A 24,530-nucleotide genomic window follows, 5' to 3' on the forward strand; every position below is an offset into this window, starting at 1 on the left:
ATGTTCAACTCCATTCTCATGGAAACATTTTTTTGCAGTAACCTTATTCACAATCCCCTGGATTTAGAAATAAGGCTGGTCAAGATAAACTATGTGGGTGCTTGGATAATGTGGAGGGTGTTATTGATGTTTCTGATATTGAACCACATTCTTATCTATTTGATTTCATCTTATTGAATTAGATTTTATAGACTGACTGCTGTTTCTGGAATTTTATCTTCTAAGCTCCGGGCGAAGAACAATACTGTCCCTGACTCTCATCCAAGTACACCTCTGACTGTTTGCAAAACACACACACACGTTCCTGGTCTCCTTGTTTGTACTGCCACATACAGATAATAATAATCAAGAAATCTGAAGAATGAATTACTTCATATCAAGTGTCAGCAGTATCCAGCCGCTGTATGATTCAGATTGTCTCCTAACAATCGTTCTAAATCATGATAAAATGTCAGCTTGCACCAGCAAACAAACACTTTTCTATCATTTGTATGAACCTGCATTTACAGACCATTCACATGAGCAAAAGCATTAAAGCGTGACCAGATCAAATGCAAGATTCAAGAACACCCTCCATGTGAGGCAGCGATCCCACATCCTGCTCTTTGAATCTGAATGTGAATTTGCTGCCAAGGCCAAGGCCCTCACAGTGTAAGTGGCACTGATAGAAAGAGACAGAGAGACAGCGTGCCTCTATTCACAGCTAACATACACATTAGCATAACTACCATAGCGCGGGTAACCCACCTAGCCACCTGTAGCTACACAACCCACACCAAGTAACCTCCATGGAACACTTTCCCACCCACTTTATTCCCACTCTTCCCCTGGATTCCTTGCACTTATATCTGTACTGGAGCGTGACTGTGTGTGTGTGAATGTATGTTTCTTCACTTGTAATGCCAGCAGAAGACCATTACGCCAGACTGTTTTGTGCAATAATTAAGTGAGCAGGCTTGAATGGCAAGCAGACATCAATTGTTATGTGGGGCATTGTGCAGCTCAATGAACCTCTGATGAGTACATGTAAGACAGCTAGAACGTTCATAAATAAAAACAGAATGAGTAAGAGGCTGACAATGTCTGCTATGAGTGTTGGTGGGTGTGTTTTGGACCAAAGAATCTTGTGCATATTAGAGAGATAAATCAACTAAAATTCTCTCTCTCACTCATGTTAACTTGTTGTAGAGGAGGGGTTTTGTTGAGAACAAGGGGTAGGAGGAGTGTTATGGGGAGAGCCTCCCCCAAGGCTGTGATTGGATGAGGCTGTTGTGACTGAGTGCAGGGGAGGCCAGTGGGAAGGTGAGTGGTCTGGGAGCTTGCTAGGGGGCAGGCAGCCGCAGAGAGCAGCTACCACTGCCTCTTAAAACCTAAGGTAGTCCTCATTACAGCTACAGACTGATAGACAGAGAGCAGAGCAGGGCTGAGACAGTTCCAAGAGAGGGAGAGGAAAGGAGAGAGTGAGAAATTGTGAACAGGGAAAGTTAGAAAACCAGCAGTCATACTTGAGTGCTCACCCTTCCTTGACTGCTGCCTCCCCACTGCACTACCTGAGGCTCACATACACACACACAGGGAGGTGTCCAGGGAGGCTTAGAGGGCTGACTCTCCAGGGAAGAAGGGAATTAAACACTTTGTTTTCAATCCACGGCGATCATACTAAGGACAAAAAAAAAAGGGATTACAGCTTGTACGCCTGCCCCACTTGTTCCTCTCTGCTCTGCATTTTATCTTCGTTTTGGAGACTTTGGATACAACCTTCTTCAATTGTTGGTTTGGGCTGAGAGAGAGATGGCACATGGACAAAAGAGCCCCAGGTGGGCATTAACCCAGGGCTTCTCCAGCTTGGCACTGGGCCTGTCGCTCTTCTCCCTCCTCTTCCTGCTCCTCACCGTCTCAGCCGCAGACGAGTACGACTATTACAGCTGGCAGTCGGACAACTTCCACAATGGCCGCTTCTACACCAAGCAGCCCCAGTGTGTGGACATACCAGCTGACCTGCGCCTGTGCCACAACGTGGGCTACAAGAAGATGAGGCTGCCCAACCTCCTGGACCACGAGACCATGCCAGAAGTCAAGCAGCAAGCGGGCAGCTGGGTGCCCCTCCTGGCCAAACGGTGCCATGCTGATACCCAGGTGTTCCTGTGCTCGCTGTTTGCACCTGTGTGCCTGGACAGACCCATCTATCCCTGCCGCTCGCTGTGTGAGGCCGTGAGGGACAGCTGTGCTCCGGTGATGGAGACCTATGGCTTCCCCTGGCCGGAGATGCTGACCTGTGATAAGTTCCCCATTGATAACGACCTCTGCATCCCCATGCAGTTCACTGGGAACCAGGCCACCCAGCCACCAGGTAGGGCAGCTATGTACACATACACCAACTCTAACACACACACACACACACACACACACACACACACACACACACACACACACACTCATTCAAGCATGCTCACAAAGAATTATCTACACACACAACAGTCCTCAATAGTTTCAGAAAGTGAATTTAATGCTTTCACAGCAGGTAAAATGTTAGCTTGTGATTTTTATCAGGTATGATACGTGGATTGAAGAAAGCAATATAAATACACACATTAACAAGTGATTTAAAAGGGTTAAACATGTAACAATTGTATTCAATTACTGCTGTAACATGACTTGCAGTTAGTCTCTATTGTAACTTCCAGAATTCCGACCGACAACATTTCTAAGACAGATGAGTGTTTAGGAGCCTGCAGAGTCAGAAATAGCGAGAGCCCGAAAACGGCTGTGAGGCTGACTGCGCTACAAGGATGACAGATGAAAGTTTCAGTGAGAGACTATGCAGAGTCTGGGAGGAGACGGGAGCAGCGGAAGGCTACAGGGGAAAGTTCTGAGTAAGTGGACGGTGGAGGCCGGCTTCTGTCATCTGCATACGCCTCAGGCCGGACACAGACAGGCTGAGAGAGAGAGACACGAGACAGAGACTCCGACAGCCAGATCGATCACCGAGTTAAGATGAATGGACTGTGATGTTATACACACTTTAGCTGAAAAGGTGACACACACTCCCATGCATACAGACACACACCTTTATCAGCAGACATCCAACGACAGCCAATCAATCAATCTAACCACTGATTGAATGGAGAATGTCTTATTTCAAAGCTGTGAGGCATGCAACTCACAAGCTGGTCTGCGGAGCGTCAATATGAGAAAAAATAACCCAAGATGAGGCCAAAATAAGAAGAGACTTTACTATACTAAGATTTGATTCACAAACAAATTGAAAAATATAAAAGATTTCACAGGAAACAAGAAAAAACCTGCATATGTGCCAATAGTGAGCTGGGAACGAAATAGAGAGAAAAGGGTGTGTGTATGTGTGTGTATGAACCACCACTACTCAAGCAGCCTATTCACAAAAGCAGTCGGAGCTGAGAGGCAGAGAGGGAGTTGATGAGAGTCTTTAGACAGTGGAGTGGGACAGTCCCCACTGTGTCCCAGCCTGCTAGGCCTTTGTTGGGTCTGGCAGCCAGCAGGCCAATTAGCTAGAAGGCCAATTACTGAGCTCCCACTAATTAGTGGACATGACAGGACAAGAGAGGCAGGCAGAGAATGGAAATGGCTTAAGTCTGATTGTCCCTGAGAGGGAGAATGGAGAGGAGTGAAAGGAGAGGGAAGCGGGAGAGTAAGGAGAGGCAGACAGAGTGTAGAATAGGAGAAAAGCTGCTTCCTGCAGCTCAAAAAGTGTCTACCTCTCTGCTTTCAATAAGGACTCAAAGGAAAACGATTTATTATTCTCATTATTTCACTTCTTGCCTTTAACCATTTATCACCTTTTATATCTACTTTGATTGACATCTTCCTGTATTTTTGTATCGTAAAAGTAGTTTCCTTAACTTGATGCATTATAGTGATTTTCTGAAGCGATACAAATGAAAGCAAATAATGCCAAAACATCATTTTAGTCTAGTAAATCATACGTTCGGTAACTTATCTTTGCTTTTTATCATGTATGTTTGCAGCAAGCCGATATCTAATTATCTACTCTGATAAAAAGTTTTATCTGGACCCTCATGAATTCATGCAGGGCTGACTTACTCCATTAGGGAAAATGGCTGTTCTGTTTTTGTAGGAGAAGTATCAACTATGTGACACTTTGGCTTTGCAGAGCCATAACTCATTCTCTTACATGCTCCCTGAGAAGAAGGCGTCTTAAACTTCATCTGTCACCTCCTGAAACAGGCAACTGTTTGTCGATCCTATCCAATCAAATAATGATCATTATAGATTTGCGTATAGATTACACAGAGATGGTGCGAGATCACTGCAAATATGGAAAGGGATCTTTGCTGTCAAGCATTTTAATGCATATATAAAAAAGATGTTGAATTAAATGTTTAAAGAATAGATACAAAAGGATAATATTAGTGTAGTTTAACAATTACATTTGATAGTGTGTTTGTGAGTGTGTGTTTGAAACTGAGAGTGAAACCATATCTCTTCTAGCCTAAAGGCTCACTCACATTTTTTTTAAGAAACAGAGATTCTCAGATGTGCCGATGAGGCCATCCCGAGGACAAACTGTACACACACACACACACACACACACACACACACACACACACACACACACACACACACACACACACACACACACACACACACACACACACACTACACACACACACACACACACACACACACACACACACACACACACACACACACACACACACACCACACACACACACACACACACCACACACACACACACACACACACACACACACACACACACACACACACACACACACACACACACACACACACACCACACACACACACACACACACACACACACACACACACACACACACACACACACACACACACACACACACACACACACACACACACACACACAGAGAGAGCCAGCAATAATAAAAAAGGAATTACAGCTAAGAATTGTTTCTAAGAGTGAGTTTTCTAGAAATGCTTAACGGACATGCTGATTCCCCTTACACAGGATCACATGAGGACTCTTGTGTTAATCCGGTTGAATCTTTGGGAGTTGGATTAATCACAGGAGTTAAGTGTTCTTATGCTGCTCTGCCTCTCCAGGAGGCCCTGATGTTATCGGAGCTATTCTGCAATTACATGATATAGCACGGTTCGAGGGCTCCTGTGGAAACTAACAGTACATAGTCAGATTCACTTTCCACCTTTCTGTCATAGCCAAAACTGAGAGGAACACCACCACCACCTGAGCTCAGGTTGTATCTGCGGATGATTTTTGGCATGTGTTTGTGTAACAGGGGCCCATGGGGTGTGATTATGTGAAACACAAGTCTGTAGGTATTATAGCAGCAAAGACAGGCAGACTGCTGACAGGAGGGCACAGACATCCAGGGAGAAAAAAGGCCAACTGATCTCAGTCTGTCGGGCAGAGGACAGTTATTGCCACCCATCAACTCCACCTTATTTAATGATGCTGCCTTTAGCCTCCGACAGCATCAGCAAATCAACAGGTGTGATAGGCGAAGGGAGAATTCTGCACCGGGTTTAAGTGCATAGGGTAAACTCCATAACTCAAATTGCACGTTTCCACAGAAATTGCTCTTCAAGACAATATGCACGTTGTCCAGTGAAAGTCGTTGAAATTGCATGGTGTGAAAGATATTGTCTGTCCTCGCCGTACTCATTGATGCGGCTAGTGTAAGTTACAACCGTGCTAAAGGAGACAGGCAGCACTGTCAGGTCCCCAGCAGCACAATGGGTGCTACTCATGTGGCCCTGGCTGCTATATGAAAAGGAAAATGTGATCCAATGCTCTGTGCATGGAAGACTGCCTCGGCCTTTTGAGAATGTATTTTCTCCTCTGTATAGGATTCCTACAGATGCAAGGAGCATGCTGTGTTTTAGAGGCCCCGGGGGCTGCCTGTGGGCCATATTTAAGTCCTCCTCTGTCCGTCTGCATGCCGCATTTAAACAGATGTTAGGACCTCCGACATAAATCACACGCTGCATTTCATCTCCGGCACAGTACCGTTTTATGTCATAAGTGTTGCTGCTCGTAACTTAAAGGGCCCAAATGAGGCATGAGATAGTGACCCGCACATACTTTAAATGGAACGTTATTCCCATAAAAGTGGCTGTGATGCTCTGGCTGCAGGGGATGAGGCAGAATACACGGCAGGGGATCGGATGACAATATTGTTAGATCTGATCATGTATGGTGGGAAGATATGTGTGTGTATGTTGGAGAGAAAGAGTCAAATTGAGAGGAAGCTTACTGTAACTAACATACAGGAGGCTATACAATTTATTTTATGCTATAGGAAATGTTGAAAACATAAAATGTGATTTACAGTGTTGGTATTTCAAAGAGACTCTTTGAGATGAATGAGAAGGATTCTTAAATGTTATGTTATGACAAATGGTGTGTCAAGATGTTTTTACTCTTTAAACTGTGTCCACACCTGAATTCTGCAGACATAGCTTTTCAACAGTGTGTTGGCCTTTTGTCCACACCAAGCTGCGTTTTAGGTCACTGAAAACAGATATTTACAGGAAATGTTATTAACTAAATTACAAGAAAATTAGCATTATTATATTATCATGGTTTTGTGTTGTTTTTGGAGGTCAAAGCGGTTCACTGTTTATGGGGCCTTCTATTCCAAAAGTATGTCATTATTTGATGTATGACTTTTCACATTAAGAAAAAGTTATATTTTTAAAATAAATATTAAGGTGGAATACAATTCAATGTGCAAGAGAGGAGAACAAAAACAGACACAGCAGTGGATGGAGACTGAAATGGAGAAAGTGAAGTTTTGCACTTAAATTACTGGCCTCTTGCCGTACGTCATTGCTACTCTGGCTTGCTGTTTGAAGATTACCAGCAGGCTTTCCAACAGACCACCTCCCTACTCGCCCTGCTCCCATCATCCTTTCCTCCTACCCAAAATCATTTACTCCCAACCTCTTCTGGAACATCAGCTCTGAGAGACAATATTATAACACTCGTCACTGGGAATGGAAATATTTAAGCTTGGGCAATGAAGTCTATAACCCAGCACGCAGCATGACGAAAAGCAGCACACAGACATAGTCACGTCCAAAGTCAACCAAGGCAAGAGCATACTTCTCGGATTCTCAATCACAAGGCGCAAAAATTCCTAAACTGCTTTGAGATGATGGCAAAATACATGAATGACCTACTGTCAAAATATTTGCTGAGTAGAAATTAGTCCAGGAAAAGAAATTCACGCAGCAGTGATTCCCATTAGAACATGACGGTGGTTCCCCCGACGGAGAGCAGAACGTGATGAGGGCAGTCGTCGCTTAATTGATTTCTCAGCGGCATCCAAATGGTGGTTTTCTGTCCAAGCTCAACTAAGTTTCATGGAAGGGCTGCTTTCTCCTGACACATGCTCTGGCATCCACGCGGCTGGGACTCCTGCCAACATACCACCCCTGTGAAACCAGAATGAATTACTGTGGAGTCTGAATAAGAAGTAACAGCTTCAAGGGAATCATTCAAAACAGACAAATCTAGAGTTTTGGCATCTATCAAAACGCGTGTGTGCGTGTGTTTCCGTGCTCTTGTCCCAGTCTTCATGTCAGCACCAGACAATTAAGAGGTCTGACCCTGTAGGTAGGTCCCGCCTGTGAATGCATGGGAAACCTCAGAGAAGGAAAAACTGGCAGATACTCTACAAGAACACGGTTCAACTCCCTCCATACGAGCGCTTACACACATCCATACACTCAGTGGTGGTTAGGGGGTTCACCTCCCCACGACCCTGAGCAGTGAAGCATGCTCAACTATGACCCCTCTCATTATCTGCCCAGACGCTGGGGTTTGGGCTGGGGTGATAACCTTTGAACCCTGACTTTTAACCCAGGGGTCGCTGCTGGACTGTGCTAGGATTATCCTGTGTGTGTTTGTAAGTGTGAGACACAGGAAAAAACAGGAAGGGGGGAGAAATCTCAACATATTTTGGATATTGCGGTGAGTGAGCAATAGAAAAATGTAACTCCCCTATAAACAGACTTTCCAAAAAAAGCCTGCTTATGATAATTGTCTGCCCTGTAGGTGTATGCATGTGGTGAGGGGAAGATTTCTACTCCACATCCTTCTCTCCCTGGCCATTTCTAATATTATAGCGTGTTCTCTCGATTGGCTCAAGGCTCTGTTTTGTGGATAAGTTGACTGATATTAGCTGTGTATAGCAACAACCAGCCCTACAAGGATTACATGGAGGTTATGTAGTAATTGTCATAATAATAGTTTCTATTGAAAATCCTTTGGAGAAAATTGCAAGGCAGTTTGAGGCATTTTATGTGAGTTTTGTGTGTCTGAGATTGAAGAAATTGAGGGCTTGGAACAGTGGCGTAACTATCGACCACTGGGGCCCAGAGCCGGCCAGGAGCTCATGCAAAAAAAAGAAGAAATTCTTTTTTATATAACAATATTTGCACCGGGGCCAATCACAACCTTCTTATGCCACTGGCTTGGAAGCAAGTTCTTGCGTGGCATTGGTGAGAATATATGATTAGGTCAACATGTCAGGATTATTTATCATATTTTAAAGCATATTCTGTCTATTTTCTGCTGTAGAAACAAACAGGATTTTGCTGTAAACAAACAAAAAGACTTAATGTAGGGCCTGTACTTCTCTCATAAGTTGCATGAGTGCACAATAACAACAATCAAGTTCTAAATCAAAGTTAGAGAAGCTAAACATGCTTTAGAGCAAAGCAGCCATGACCATACATTTCGAGATAAAAATAAACTGAAGTTGTTGCTTTGGTTTCCTCTTGCTGTTTCACAATGTGTGGTTGCTGTGTGGCCTAGGAGCTGGCTCTGTATACTGTATCACTTTTCACCGTGTTCAGCGGCTGCAGCAGCATTAGCAGCAGCGTTTACCTTCTGCACAGCCAAGCCCACGCCTGCACCACCAAAATATACAAGGGCCAGAATAAAAACATTTTGTGCGGTGTAATTGCAGAGCAAACATCAGTCAGCTTGCTGGACTGTGTATTCGCTCTGCAGCAAATAGCCTCTGACATGAGCAGGGGGGCTGCAAGTAAGTGCCTCAAAAGTGCTCAGGGCTTAACGATTTCATACCGACACAGCTTTCGTTTCACTTGCACTGACCTCAACTCAGTCCTTAGATATTAGCTAATCTAGCCTTAAAATTACTATATGAGATGTGTGTAGTTGCTAATGAAACATAATCTTTCTCTGTCCCCCTCAGTGTCAAAGGTGTGCCCGCCGTGTGACAATGAGATGAAAGCAGACAACATCATGGAGCATTACTGCGCCAGTGACTTTGGTAAGTACCATCAACTAAAGACTGAGAGCTGCTTGTGTGGTCACATACAGTAGACTAGAGAATACAGGAATAGGGTAGTTAAAAAAACGTCAGCAAATACTGACTGAATGCTGAAAATGAGCGTATATTGTAAATGATACTGCAACTTTCTCTCCTTTAAGTACCGAACGTAAGCTACAGGTTGATTTTGGCTTTTCATTTAAGTAAATTACACATCTACTTAAACACCAGTATTCTAATAATAACACATACAACTATTTATCAATATTAAAAAAGGTAACAAACAGTTCTTCAGTACTAAAATAAACCTTTGAAGAGCCTTCGTTTAAAAATAATTAAATGACACTGATACAATCAACACTTAAAGGTACCCTAATAGAGAACACAAGCATCATGTCATTACAAAGCCGTATTGTTCTGTGTATCAAAATGAAATAAATATATCCTTAAAAAATAACAATTGGGTTTCATTTTCTTTATATATTTATGTTTCAATCTCTCCTGATAAACCACATACACCATATGTTTGCAGGTGTTTGTAGAAAACCGTCAAAATGAGAACACCCATTCATTTTTTAACTATTCCCTCTGCTATCATAACCCCTCTTCTTCACATGAGTTGATACATTAATATAACAGATTCCAGTCCCTGATGTCCATGCAACGTCATTTTATCTTTCTACTTTCTCGCATTCCAGTTCCTCCACAGTAATGACCAGCACACAAAGCCAGAACATAATTATTCCATTATTTTTGCTCATGGAGGATTTTGGCTCATTGTACTCCACAGCGGCTGAATTTATGCTTGCATGGATTACTTCCCCAGCCTTTAGAGTTAATGATATACTGCTTTCTATTTCTCTGGTCATAAGATTCTGAGCGATGGACTGGAAATGGTGATGAAAAAACTCATAACCTTGGGAGACTGAAGAACATGAAGAACATGGCTTATGTTTCCCAACAGATTAGTGAGAGTAGAGTAATTAAAAATGAAACTGGGCCAGACTGGTATTTAGAAACAAAGTTCAGGTTTCACCCACACCTATGAAATGACCTTAATAGACACAACTCGATTATAAATTAATCAAAGCCTAAAAAATCACATCCAACCACTACATTTATGCGTGTGCTCATTACTGCAGCCAAAACAAACTGTAGGCTCATCCCCATCATTTATCATGACTACCGAATCACAGATTTATTTTTTCCTGATTGATTTCTGGATTAGATATCTCAATCTTCCATCATGAGGGTGTTTTTCATGGATAAGATTCTTTCTGTTGATTAAAATGAAATTGTTGTGAAAGCAGATAGCGAGCCAAAGACAGACATTTTATTGGCTATTAATATATGTGAGTGCATGAGGATGAGTAGAGAAGTCAAGATAGCCATGACGTATGGATCTGGAGATCAAGGCAAGAATGACTCCACAATGTTATTCTATAGGGCGATAGCAGATTGCAGCTTGATCTCATGCCTTATGAATGTTGTTGCCTATTCATCTTAAGAACAATGTTCGCCTTGGGAGGAGTTTATACTCCGCGTTTTATTACAGTCTACTTTTGATATCTGATCCCTCCACATTCCATGATGTACCATCCTGCAAACCAGTACAAATGACAAGCGTTAAAAAGAAAGAAAAGGGTGAGGGATGTGAGTCTGGCAGGGCACGAACATGAAACCAACGCCTGGTTGGAAGTGGAGGTTGCTCAACTTAGCTTCAGGAAAACCTGCGTCTGCTCAAAATGACAGAACACTTCTCACTCCTTCTTCCTCTATGGAAATGTGCTCACTTTAAAAAAAGGTATGTTTGTATAAATATGTGGGCACAGCTTGTCACTAGGATACTGGCCAGGTTGCAAAGTGAGCCAGCTGCATCACTTAATACTTATGAGTTGGCATTCAAAGTGAAGCAGGGAGTGAAATTATTTTATCTTTTCTATCTTTACTGAACACACATGTGAACATGAATGCATTCATTCACAAAATCATACACACACTGAGGCACGCAAACAAACACATGCCCTCAGTGAAAGAGCTGGATGTGAATTAGGATGCGGATGAAAGGCAACTCAACACACACATTCCTTTTTGAACATGCTATCGCTTCGCCTGTACTGTGTATACGTAACAGAGTGTACCGAGGGATGTTTATGCAGGCAAGAAGCAAAATGGCGATCTTCCAGCAGGCTTGGGTAGGGTACATACTGTAACGATGCTTCATACCGACCCGGTGCCTTTGCACGGCAAATGATTAATTTCACCTGTCAAATGTTCACCCAGAGAATTCCTCTTTCATGCTTGGCAGTTCAATTTTAATCTTACACATGGTAAGTCTATAAACATGAGACAGCAGGAGATAGGAGTTGGAACTTCATTAAGTTGATACACTGAAGTATGCAGTATTTAAACTCTGCATATTGTAAAAACAGAGTTGATCTGTGTTGTATATTTTGATTTATAATTACAGGACCGTGAGCACAATTTCTCAGTATGAGCATTAGAAAGAAAAACTGACTACAGAGTGAGTGTTACATAGAAAATGATAGACAAGCGAGTATGGACAACAAAGGATGATAACCTTGCAGAGCTTTAGACTTTGACTTTACCTTACTCTTGACCTGAACTTGATTGCAGAGAGTCTTGCCTCATTGAAATCTAACTTCCTAGAGATTTACCTTAAGTCTTGAAAGCAAAAACATGCAGGTCCCAATCTTTGACATGGTAAAATCAAGTAAAAAACTATTATCTTAACGTAATGAAGACTTGCAACTTAGACTTACTCTCAAGGGCTCAAGACTTGACATGAACTTGCTTCGTAAAAGGAGGTTGTAACTTGAAAAACATGTCTTCCTTTTCATTTATGAGTTTTCCCCAAGTTGGACACACACACAGGATGCACTTTTTATATGCTGCTGGAGAGTTTAAGTTATGATACTCAGGAGAGGTGTAAAATAGCTGCTTCTTTGGCGCAGCACAGGACTCAGTGCCGGTCTGCAGGAGGAAGAAATGTCACAGCTGCTCACAGTAGGAATTAACGTTTAAGTCAGAGTGACACATTAACAGTGTCGAGGTGTAAATATCTGTTTTATAGGATAAAATAAAGAGTTTAAATATGTCTATATCTTCTCCCTTAGCCCTCAAGATGAAAATCAAGGAGGTGAAGAAGGAAAAGGGCGACCGGAAGCTGATTGCAGCACAGAAGAAGAAGAAAGTGTTGAAGCAGGGCGTGCTAAGGAAAAAGGACCTGAAGAAGCTGACCCTGTACATCAAGAATGGAGCCAACTGCCCGTGCGCCCAGCTGGACAGCCTGAGCACCAACTTCCTCATCATGGGTCGCAAAGTGGACCAGCAACTGCTGCTCATGTCCATTCACAAGTGGGACAAGAAAAGCAAGGAGCTCAAATTCGCCATCAAGTACATGAAGTCCCATCAGTGTCCCACCTATCACACTGTCTTCCAGTGAGGCGGCTTGCAGCACAATCTACAATCACACATTTCACCCACATAGAATCTAATTCTGCGTTCCTGACCCCCAAATCCCTGGAAAATCTCTTAACAGTCTGACAAATAGTCCTACAAGAGGTCGTAGGGCAGCCAAGCTTTTATTTTCTCAGCTTTAACTTGAATCAGGTTGTCAAGGGGATCGTCCTGATCTGCTTAGATGATTCAGACATGTTAATGTTGGAGAGGGAAAAAGCTGCACACTCAGCAGCTCCAATCACATCATAAAAAACCCAAAGTAACCACAGATTGTATAATAATTTGGGTGATGTAATTTTATTTCCCAAGGAACAACAGACATTTTAGATCCCCTGTGATTCAATAAATATATTCCTTGACAATTCTACTTTCCTATTCCAATATAGAAGACAGAATATCCAACAGCAACTTAATCAAGAAAGCTGCATTCAAAAATGGAAAACGAAAGATTTGAGGCAACTATTGGAGGGAAAACATGTTCGATAATGTAATAAGTATAGACTAAGGGAGTTCAGTGGGAAGGCAGGGTTTGTTTCAGTGTAAAAATAGAACAATTATACACTACAGTACAAGGGGGCTGTGCAATTGGGCACAAAGCTCCCAGGAATAACATCAAAGCAGAGACATATAGATGATCAGCTAAACTGTGTTGTAATAATGTAAAAAGTAGGTAATTCAGACGAATACTAGATGATTAGAAATCGGGCTTTTTTTCTTTTATCCCTGCCGGGAAAGAAGACCAATGGAGCGAGGAAGACTGGCGGACTGGAGAATGCTTCCACTGACTTTGTAAAGCAACGCTCATGTGGCCTGAAAGAGGGAAACTTGAATATTCTTGCTTTTCAATTGGAGAGAGGATGAGGTTAAAGTAGAGAAGACATCTTCCTGAAAACAAGTGGTAAAGAAAGAGAGAGAAAGAGACTCTGGACAGAACCAACAATGTTGGGTTGATAAGTCTCTGGTACTGTTTTGTACTTTTTTTATTTTCTTCAGTTAAACTTCTATTGTATGAAGACAGGAATCATCCATACAGACATAGCACCTGAATTCACTGTTGCCGTAGCAATAAACATTTAACTATGACAATATTTTCTAATCAGTTAACCTGTAAGTAGTTATGTTACTGAAATACATCTTTGTTTTACAAAAAAAAAGTAAATGAATAAAATATATTTGAAATTTTTATAAAGAATATTCCTTTGACCTCATTTCTTTATCATTATGATTTAACCATGTGCTCATCCATGTTTCTTTGACTTCCTGAAATAATATTTGCACAAGAAAGTGCATACTTTGTGCATACTTTAGGTGCCCAGTAGCTTTCTTACTCTTTTTCTCTATTTTTTAAACAGCCATTTCTAAATCCAGCCAGTCAAAGTTAGAACATTAGAAAAACACACTTTTTCTTATAAGCAATTAATACGAATGAACATTTTAATTTACTTGAATAGGTTTCCATCTAGGTTTAGAACATTACATTGAGGGTACATAAGGACTGAGAGTGCAATAAGCCTGCCCCGCACCTTCATTTCTCATTTCCCAGGGAATAAAAAGGTTAAACCTCAGTTACGCTGTGTTCAATGCCAAAATCATCCAGATCCACACTGGGCACAGTTTTACAGAAAGCCAGGGCAATAAAAGCCCTGTGTTTTATTTTCAAAGAGTAAAGGGGTGACGCAGACGGACAGCAGGCTGCAATGTAACTGACCAACTTTATCAAAACCACCAAGACCCTAATCACTCCAGACGCTCACATACTGTAACTCAGTCAATGCAATTTTAAAATAGTTGGCATATAAGGGCTCCAAAATACAAGATGGATCAATTGTGACATTGTATGATTTTTGTCTTCCGCCCATATTTTCCGAAATGGGAAGACTTTTGGAGATGGCTCGAAGCGTGAACGCCAGAAGAGTAATGACCTATTTCCAGCTGATTGTGGAGATAGTATACACTTTGCCTGTAGACCGTGGAATGACAGAAAGGGAAAGGCATTACGGACACGTGTTGGACAGGTCCGCATTTATTGGAAACTTCTAAACTTCCAATTCTCTAAGAGCAATCAAAGACGATAAACACTGAGTTAAACATTTAAATTCCATACAGGTGGAGTAGTTTCTGTTGGAACATGCGGACCAGGGTTGAAACAGCTCTGTTGCAATAGATTATACACAGTTTAGTGAAAACGAAGAGCAGCTAAGACAAGATGTGGTAATTCAGTAGACTCAAGTGGAGGGAGACAAAAAAAAGGGAAGGTGAAAAAGGAGATTGGGGAGAATGTTGGCTGGGTCCCACAAGCACCCATCAGCACCTCCTCAAAGGTCACTGGAGTTAATAAGGGCCTGATGAGGGACCAGTGACATACATGTGGTAAAAAACACACACAAAAGACCCATCTTGGGAAAAATAGAACAACAGGCTCACATTGTCTCATCCCAATGAGAACTGATGTCAAACGAGCATCAGTTCCAATAAAAAAGTAGAACAAGTATAGAAAATAAGTGCAAAAAGAGCATCGCTACTATACACACACACACATTCAAAAGATGTAGAAGAATGGCCACATTGTTTTTATTGCAGTGCGCTGATAAGCATCACCTTTTTCACAGTTAAATAGTGGTTGTGGCTGTAACACACATACACCTCAACGGTCACTCATACTGTATCATACTCAGTAATGCATTATTATTTCATACCAACAATAAAACCAGTGGCTGTAAAATGTCGACCTCTTCCAGTAATCTCAAATAGTTGTATCAATGAGGTTTTATTTGATCTCAAAAGTGAAAAACAACAGATCCAATAATCTAATATTCCTTATTAGATTTAGTAACTTCACTCCATTTTCAGGATGGGCGGAGAGAGTCTGTAAAAAAACAACCTTTGATCAGAGCACAAGACATTTAAGGATAATGTTTATAACTGTATTATCTTTGGACAACACATTGTACATTGGCAACAATGTAGAAGGGCTATAACATACTGAAACTGTTACCAGTTCAATTACAATATTCAAGCCAGATTCAAATGATCATTGTATTACTTTGAGTTTCAGGAATTGGAATGATATATTTTTTTATCTTTTAACTTTAACATTAGTGCAGACAAACACACCAGTGAGCACATAGACACACACATGGTTATTCACACACTAATCAGATTTGACTACTTTGCCTCAACAGAAAGAGACCATTATATAATGTTCTGGAGGGTCCGAATCATTTCTATTAGTTACAGAATGTCTCTCTCTACCCACCACACAAGGTACCATTAAAACAGAATTAGATGGTAAGCCAACATCCTTCTGGTCTGAACCATGGGACCACCTGTCTACAGGAAGAGAGGACGGAGAGATTTACATTAATTTAGAAGAAGAGAGTGAGAGAGGGTGGAAACAGCAGAACATGGACAGAAGTACTGTACTGGCTCCGAGCCTTGGCCTGCCTTGCTCAGTTAAATGCATTAAAGATGTTGTGTTTCGTTGTGTGTGTGTGTGTTACCGTGTGTTTTTGTGTGAGTGTGCTTGCTGATGTGCTTGAGTGTGCCGTGTACACTCTTTTTAAAAGGCCCAGAGCAAGCCAGGGAATAATTTTCTCCCTATAATAAAGTCAGAGAAACTTTCTACATGTAGTACACACTCTTGCATCCGTACTCGTTTTAGCTAAAAAAAGTGATTTTCTCAGTACAGATGAATATGAATTCAAAAGTAAAGAGAATTATTGTAATTTCTTAACCAGCGCCAGGCATGGTTTCAACTATTTGACGATGATTGTGGAATATTAAATCACTGCTTTCTCCGAGTCAGAGGGATGATTTGCTCTGACACATGTTTGTGTCATTTAAACATTGTTGTTAGTTCATACAGAGGACTGAATTAGTGTGTCAAGCTTTCCCTAAATTCAACTAAATCTGGGCAAATGTATGCAATAACTATTGGTTAGAGCAATGGAATTCCTGTCTAATGCCTCATGGCTTTGTCTCATCTACATAAGACGTATGAAATTGTGAGAGTAGTAAAAGTGACAGCCAAATTGAAGCCTTTCCTCTTCTTTGCACTGATCAGTGTCCCATACTGACTCAGGGACAAAGACATTCAAAGCCTGTCAGTCTGTTGCCTGCCACCACACACACACACCACACCCACACACACACACACACACACACACACACACACACACACACACACAACACAACACACCACACACACACACCACACACACACACACACACACACACACACAACACACACACACACACACAAACACACACACACACACACACACACACACACACACACACACCACACACACACACACACACAACCACACACACACACACACACCACACACACACACACACCCACACACACACACACACACACACACACACCACACACACACACACACACACACACACACACACACACACACACACACACACACACACACACACACACACACACCACACACACAAAGAGGGCAGGGGGACAGAAGAGGCTAGAAGGAAAGAATGAAGGGGGAAAAGGGACTGGATAAGAAAACACCCGAGCTGCTCTCATGGGACTCTGGCTCTCGGAAACAATCACATTGGCCTCAGTGTCTCCTCTGCAGTGGAAAATGAATAAATTAATAGGTTGAGTAAGAGGCCTCCCATGGGCAGGGTCCTGAAGCCATCTGTGAAGGCCATCAGTGTGTCCCAAACCTGCTGTTTCCCTACTGAAGCAACATGTCAGTCTGGAGATTTACAGCCGCCCGGAAAGCACACACGCACGCCCGAGCAGTCACACACTTGCACACACAAACATCAAAGAGGACACACTCATAGGTGCAGCCAAATGTGCATCCATGTATATTTATACAGAGAGAGTGCCAGGATGCAAAGGCACAGACTAAACAAATATTGGCACAAACATACAGTGGAAACAGAAGTGCACTCTTCACACACACTCCCACGTGCACGGACAAACACTTGGCTGGTGCACAGATTTACACCCTTTTGGAAACACAGGCTAATAAATAAATCCTTTTCACTGGAGACCTGTTGACCTCTCTTTCTCACTTCTTGTCACACACACACAATGACAGAGGTCAAGGTCAGCCAGGGATGAGCGGAGGGTCAGAAGGAGGTGAAAGTGTGTTGCTGTGTGTGTTTGTGGGGGGGCATGCAGGCTGATAAAACTGTGCGAAGAGTCAAAGCCTCCCTCTTTGGCTGGGGGTTAGCAGCCGCCATGGTCAGCAGTGATCTGTGACCCAATCAGACCCCTAGGGACGAGGCGGTCTCGTCAGGTGGGACAGTGGCCACTAATTAGACATAATCTCCCATATCCTACTTGTCAGTGTCTTTTCAAACAGACCAGAATAATCAGCGTGACTCAGGGAGGCTGTCTTTGGGTGGCATTCTGCTTTTGTTAGGTGGAAATAGCCTCTGTGGCTTTGCTGGCTCTGCTATCAAGTGTTATCTGTTTGCAATAGAGAACTAACCACGATGGGCTCCAAAAGGACAAATGGATCCACTTTTTAGGGCTTGAAATTATTTTTAATAGAAGTGAAACTGTTGGTTAGGGTCTGACGCAATAATAATAATAATAATAGTGTATGCAGATTATCCTGCAGTGAGAAACTGTTGGAAACAAAAACGTTGGTCCCCTTCACAACTCTGGAACAAATGGCAAATGTTTTCCTCCGGAGGTTAGGTTATTTTCCACGAGATGTTTTTGTTTGTCTGTCTTTCAGCACGGATGCAGAAAAACTATACTTGCCAAATTGTCATGAAACTTGCTGGAATAGTGCGTCAGGAGCCAAGGTTGAACCCATTAAACAGGGGAGTGGAACCAAATCATTTAATCGGGGGAATAAATGATTAATTATTATTTTTTGATAACAATTCAAAATGTGTGCAGCCTTAGCTACCAACTTGGAAAAGTAAATGTAAACAGTAGAAAGGTTGTTGTTAGCGGATAATGCACTGTCAAGTTGTTGGGAACTTAAAAATTAACTAATTTAAGTTTGTTTTGGCCCAGTTATGTTTTAACCCACTAAGTGTTGCAGCACTTTACATCATAATGACAGAAAGGCTGGATTGACTTACGTGTTCGCTTCTTAAATCGGCCTTGTTGGGCATTACTTAAGCAGTCATAAAGCTCTTCTTAATGCTCTGCCTTCCTCCTCAGCACCTCTTGAGCCAAAGGACAACTGACCTCTGCCTCCAATTCAATGTTTCTTTACTCCTCCTTGTTCTGATGACAAGCCGTAGTTAAGGTTTTAGTCGCTTTTACTCTCAGATAATTATTTCTATCATTTTTTAATTGCAGCTGAACTCTTTCTGCACCTCACCACACCTCCTCTCCCAGGATTCACGACGTGTAATAAATCTCAGGATAGGCCACGCATTTTACAAGAGAAGCATTTCCCTACAGGATTATGCTCAAAGTTGGATACATCTACTGCGTTCAATTAGCAATCTTAAAAAAAAATGTTTTTGTTGTTTAGTCCAAAAAAAGAAGCAGCTCCAACGAGCCAGCTTCACAGCAATCGTTCTTCAGCATTTGAAGTGTTTATGGACATTAATGATCCAGCATTTCAAAAGAACAGCACATGTTTGGCATAGCAGAGCACTTGGGCAGCAGGAGAAAGCATGTTCTTATGGAAAATATTTAATCAGAAGTATGGGATGTGTTGTGTGGTCTGAATCCAGCAAGTACCCCAAGGAAGTGAAAACATCAACTGTCCGACTAATCCAAGAAATGCAATGAAAAACAGGTGTTTCAGAAGAGGAGCTTCTTAGCTGTGAACAGATGTCAGGTGTACAGATGTCTTGCTATGCTCCTGTTGTTGGTTTGACAAAGAAGGGTTACAAATATCGAAATAAAAAAATAAAATAAAAAAACATAACCGATCAATCTCTAATGAATTGATTCATGTGTAGTCATAGACAGAAGGACAGAGAGAATGCAGACAGCTAAACAGACAGAAACAGCAGTCGGCAGAGGCTCAGCTCTGTATTCCACCGCAGAGCTCTTGTGGCCGTCTAGCAGAACCGAGCCAGATGTAAATGATTTACCCTGCTTTTTTTGGTTTTCCGCTCAGCTTACATGATTTTGGAAACTTGTGATCCTCTTGAACATGTACTGAATGCATGGAACGAACCCTGCTCACTATCTGCCATAAATGGAGTGTTTCCAACATGTTCTGCATACTGATCCCTGGCCAAGACAAGCACAAGGTCAATCAGTTCAGTGGGCCCGTTCTCCATCCATTGAATATCATTTTAGTCTTTAGTTGCCTCTTTCTACATATTTATTTATTTTTCCCTCTGTCAGTCTTTTTTTGTCATCTATAGCCTCTTTGCTGCAATCTGTTTATGCATCGCTGTGTCTGCATCTGCGTCTCTGTTTCAGAACTTTTAAGTTTAAGGGATGACAGACACACAGCAGATCTTCCTGGAGACCTTTAGGACAGACGGAGAGGACACAGGAACGCATTTCACCACACATCAGTCAGCCTCCATGAGGACACACTTAAACTATGTGAGAGCTGGCGCTTTTAAACATGAAAAAGTCACGCAACTATGTGTTTGTGAAGGATGCAGCACCGCTGCTAGGATACAACATATGATTATGACATGGAAATAAAAAAATTGAAGCAGAATAGTCAATATAATAAACAAACAGAGGGAAGGCTGAGAGGATACACCCTGACCTCTGTTGTGTTTCAGTAGTAACCCCTAATCACATTGGCAGGCATCAGAGTACATTTATTTAAATACAACTTTTGAGAAATGGTGTTTAAATCAGAACAAAGCAGAAAACCTTACCCATGTGTTGTACAAACCAAAAGAAACTAATGTGATGGAACGAACCCTGAGCATGTCCCCATGTTCAATGCTTAGATACAGGGAGGCCAGGTGCAGCTGAAAGCACTTATATCAATCATATACTGATGAAGTCATTGCTCTGTGGATTGCTAATATGAGATGCATGCACAAGTATTGAAGTTGGCACATGGTGACAGGGTAAGTTTGAACTGCGTGTCGGGAGGAAGAAATGTTTCTTCATTGGAGGTAATTCAACTTAGAATGCTGCAATATCTCACAATAAGTCACGGGACACTTGAATCATCATGCAGAATTTGAACTAACACCGTGTTTCTGAGTTTTCTGCTTTCATTTCATAGTTTTGTGTCTTCAGGTGGGTCAGGATGAAGCTGAATGAGCAGCAAAGATTTTGTAGCTTATAAACAATAAAAAAGATGGAGCCCTGAAGGCCAGCTATATGGATGTGTCTTTTCTTGATGACCGTATCTCCTTTCCCCCTCCTTTAATACGGCTTTCAATATGCTGCATGGTACAGCTTTCTCTCCCTCTCACTCACAGTGGCTGCGCCCCACCCCTCCTCCTCCTCAGAGGGATGAAGTATTTGTTTGGACAGACTGTGAGATCACAGTTGCTGAGGGTGGGTGCAGTTATCCAGACCACATAGTGGGACATTACACTGCTTTTTAATTATATTGCACCACACAATGTGCATTAGTATGGATCTGAACATGTCTCATAGCGTGCACAGCATGTGCTATGACTGCAGGGGTTTGCAGAACAGGAGCGGGTTTATTCATCATGAAACAGTAAATATGACAGATGGAGCTCAGAGGGCAGCCTCCTACATAACGAATGGGGAACTTTCCACTAAGTGAATCCAAGTGAGAATGCCAGAAGGTGCACTCAGTATGTGGCCACCACATTCAAATTACATATCAGATCCCATGTCATATGTTGGTTCATTTCTCAGTAAGAAGAAAAACAGTGTTGCTCTCAGATGGACTTAAAGGGTGTTGATCAAGGGATATTTTTAAAATACTATATAACCTACTGTTCTACAGTTCTTGCATAATGTACATGTATGTAGCTTCTGGTCCCCCTTTGTTAAAACTGTTAAGAGGTCCTCCTGTGCAATATTTATCAACTGATCCTTTGACAATACAGTACAAATCCAGATTAAGAGCAATCAGTCAGCATTCCAATCCTCAGCAGCTCACACATGTTCATGGATGTTGCTTACATGCCTGCAGCCACTTCACAGTAAAAAAAGCCTCTGAGGCCTGAGGAGTCTAAAGAAGTAAAAGAGAGGAGGGAGGTTGTGCTGGGAACAATGCACAAGTGTTTGAGCTTGCCTGTGAGGCTACTTCATGATGTATGAGCAGATTTTGTCTATGTAGTCACCCTACTGTAGTATATTTTTCAGCCATGTGATTTATTCATTAGATAATATACAATATAATAGAACATTTAATAAAAAGGAGTAGTAATACTGGGATTTGTCTAAGTGTGTGTTTTAAAACTACACTGTAAGGAAGAGCACGGTCATCTTCTGGTCAGTGCAGTCAATATGAGTGAGTGATGATAAAACCCTTGGTAGTTTTGACCTTCAGCAATCTGAGAGAGCTCCCCTGGCTCCTTCATCACACTCTACACAACCTCTCTCTCTGCCTGTCAACACCAGCTTATAAAGAAAGAGGCATCACACCGACAGCACACACAAACATACACACAGAAGGAAATACATTACAACGCGAGACACAAGCAGCTAGCTCAGCACTTACACTGTGTATATAGTAGCGACGTGCAGTCAGGGGAGGCAGGGGAGGCAGAGCCTCACCTGTCATACTCCAATGTAACGGAAAAACAACTAAAGAAAGACTAAATAGTAATAATAATAAAATGTCTCCACTGATCTGTGTTGTAAATGTGATTTATGTATGATTCCAATCGCTTTGATTTTATAGTCAAAATCAGCACATTTGACGAGCTCCGCTACAACTACGGGTAGCGATGAGAAGTGAGGCAGGGACGAGCTCTGCCTCTCGTAAGCCCACAGTAACTGGCTGGATCGCGGGCACTAATTTAACGCGGGCACTTATTTTGTGAGCGCGCTCAAGCCAGTTACTGTGGGGTAAGGTGAGGCACAGATGAGCTCTGCCTCACCTCAGAATGCGTCACCCCACAGAAACTGGCTGGAAAGCGGGCCCTAAGCGCATGCCTGCACCATCTCACTGTATGTCACCAATGTAATGTTTGTAGATCCCTTTATTATATTTATCCTCACCATCCATAGTCTCTAAATAACTTATTTCACGTATGATATTTAGGCTCGCTGGTCTCATCATACAACGGCAATGAAAAAAGCACCAGGGGAGGCAGCCATAACCTCTGCCGCACTGAAGGGGGCGCAAGTGAGCCCACAGGTTCTTGTTGCTACTGTTATTCTACTCAGAGACGGTAGACACAAACAACAAACTAGACTTTTGAAACTAGAGGAAGATAAGGAGGACTTTTACAAACAAGTAATATAGGTTGTTGTCCAGAACGGTCTGTTTAAAATGAATCGAAGCATCAGACTAAAAAAGCTTTTGAAAATAACCGAATATTTCGATTAAAGGTGGGGTAGGTAAATTTGAGAAACCGGCTCGAGATCGCTAGAATTTGAAAATACACGAACGGAGAACATTTGCCACTTCCTTACAGAGCCCCTCCTCCAACACACACGAACGCGCACATGACCAATGAGGGCACGAGATAAATGTGTGCCCAGATGGAAGGCTGACAGGCAGGTAGGCCATCCAGTTATTTTAGCCGGGCCGGCTAAAATAATTGGTCGTGCTTTTTACAGTACTACAGCTTCCACAGATAAAAAAAAATTATGGATTTTTTGTCAAAGCACTTAAGATATTCATTGCTATCGGGATGTTAAGAACATTCCATGGAATATAACAAAAAGTGGCCGGTTCGAGCCGGTTTCTCAAACTTACCTACCCCACTTTTTAAGGTTTTTAAGATTTAAGGTCAAAATATAATATTTGTAAATCTGACCCTGAAAGAGTCAGTGCCTCACCAGCCATGAACCTCACCGCACGTCACTGGTCAACACATCCTCACTCCCAGGTCGGCCTATGTTGACGTTATGTCAAGTCCCCTGAGTCGGCTTTTTCCAACGCAAGTGGGGGGCCTTAGCGTCCATTTTCAACGCAAGGGGGGGGGGCCTTAGCGTCCATTTTCAGCTTTTCGGGATGTCCATATGCTTCTATGGACGCTCATGGAAGCAAGGCATTCGTTTGTGTCGGCTGCCCTTAAAGGCAATGTGAGCGTCCATTCTCATTGGATAACGGAGAATTGTACACCCGGAAGTAAGTATTCCCCTCACTGTCGATTGATTTTACAGTGATATCTGCACTACTCATCGACTAAAAAACACCAGATTATCCTTGTTAATTACACAACATTGATTGGTTTAAATTGTCTGCAATGCTTTTGTATTTTTCCCCTTCGCGATTCGGAGAAACAAATATGTTTTCAGAGTAAAGGATGGCAGAAGACACTACACTACCCAGAATCCCCAGCTATCGTTTGGACTACACCATGTGCTCTGTTTGACGTCACGTGATCTTCAAATGTCTCCCTGCAGAAAAAAAAACATGGCCGAACTTCGTTTTATTCTCGGTGGAAAATGCCTATTTTAAAGTTAGTTTGGCCATTAAAATGCGTTTTGATGTCATTTGATGCGAGAAATATGAGTTGTTATTTCAGATTATGTGTGCAGTGGATGTACATGATCTTTAGTTTGCTAGTTATTACGAAGATTACTTCAGGAAATTGCGTCCATAACGTTTTCATTGTTACCAAGGTAGTTGCTAGGGACGCTGCTATCGATATTATTTCTGTTATGTTGTGTAACTG

General features: G+C 42.1%; 1 protein-coding gene across 1 annotated transcript; it reads left to right on the top strand.

Annotated features, from left to right (window-relative positions):
• The first annotated feature begins 1,313 nt into the window (after window positions 1-1,313).
• sfrp5 (secreted frizzled-related protein 5) lies at window positions 1,314-13,998 on the top strand. Its single transcript, XM_034203824.1, has 3 exons — window positions 1,314-2,350; window positions 9,246-9,323; window positions 12,461-13,998. The coding sequence occupies exons 1-3, from the start codon at window positions 1,792-1,794 to the stop codon at window positions 12,787-12,789; spliced, it is 966 nt and encodes a 321-aa protein (XP_034059715.1). The 5' UTR covers window positions 1,314-1,791; the 3' UTR covers window positions 12,790-13,998.
• The last annotated feature ends 10,532 nt before the right edge of the window (window positions 13,999-24,530 follow it).

Source organism: Gymnodraco acuticeps, unplaced genomic scaffold, assembly GCF_902827175.1.
Source record: "Gymnodraco acuticeps unplaced genomic scaffold, fGymAcu1.1, whole genome shotgun sequence".
Lineage (NCBI taxonomy): Eukaryota > Metazoa > Chordata > Actinopteri > Perciformes > Bathydraconidae > Gymnodraco > Gymnodraco acuticeps.

What these genes read in the sequence shown, in the direction of transcription:
- sfrp5 (XM_034203824.1), top strand. Translation starts at nt 1,792, where the DNA reads ATGGCACATGGACAAAAGAGCCCCAGGTGGGCATTAACCCAGGGCTTC. An exon ending in CCAGGCCACCCAGCCACCAG is followed by an intron (nt 2,351 to 9,245) that starts GTAGGGCAGCTA and finishes TGTCCCCCTCAG; the next exon opens with TGTCAAAGGTGTGCCCGCCG. An exon ending in TTACTGCGCCAGTGACTTTG is followed by an intron (nt 9,324 to 12,460) that starts GTAAGTACCATC and finishes CTTCTCCCTTAG; the next exon opens with CCCTCAAGATGAAAATCAAG.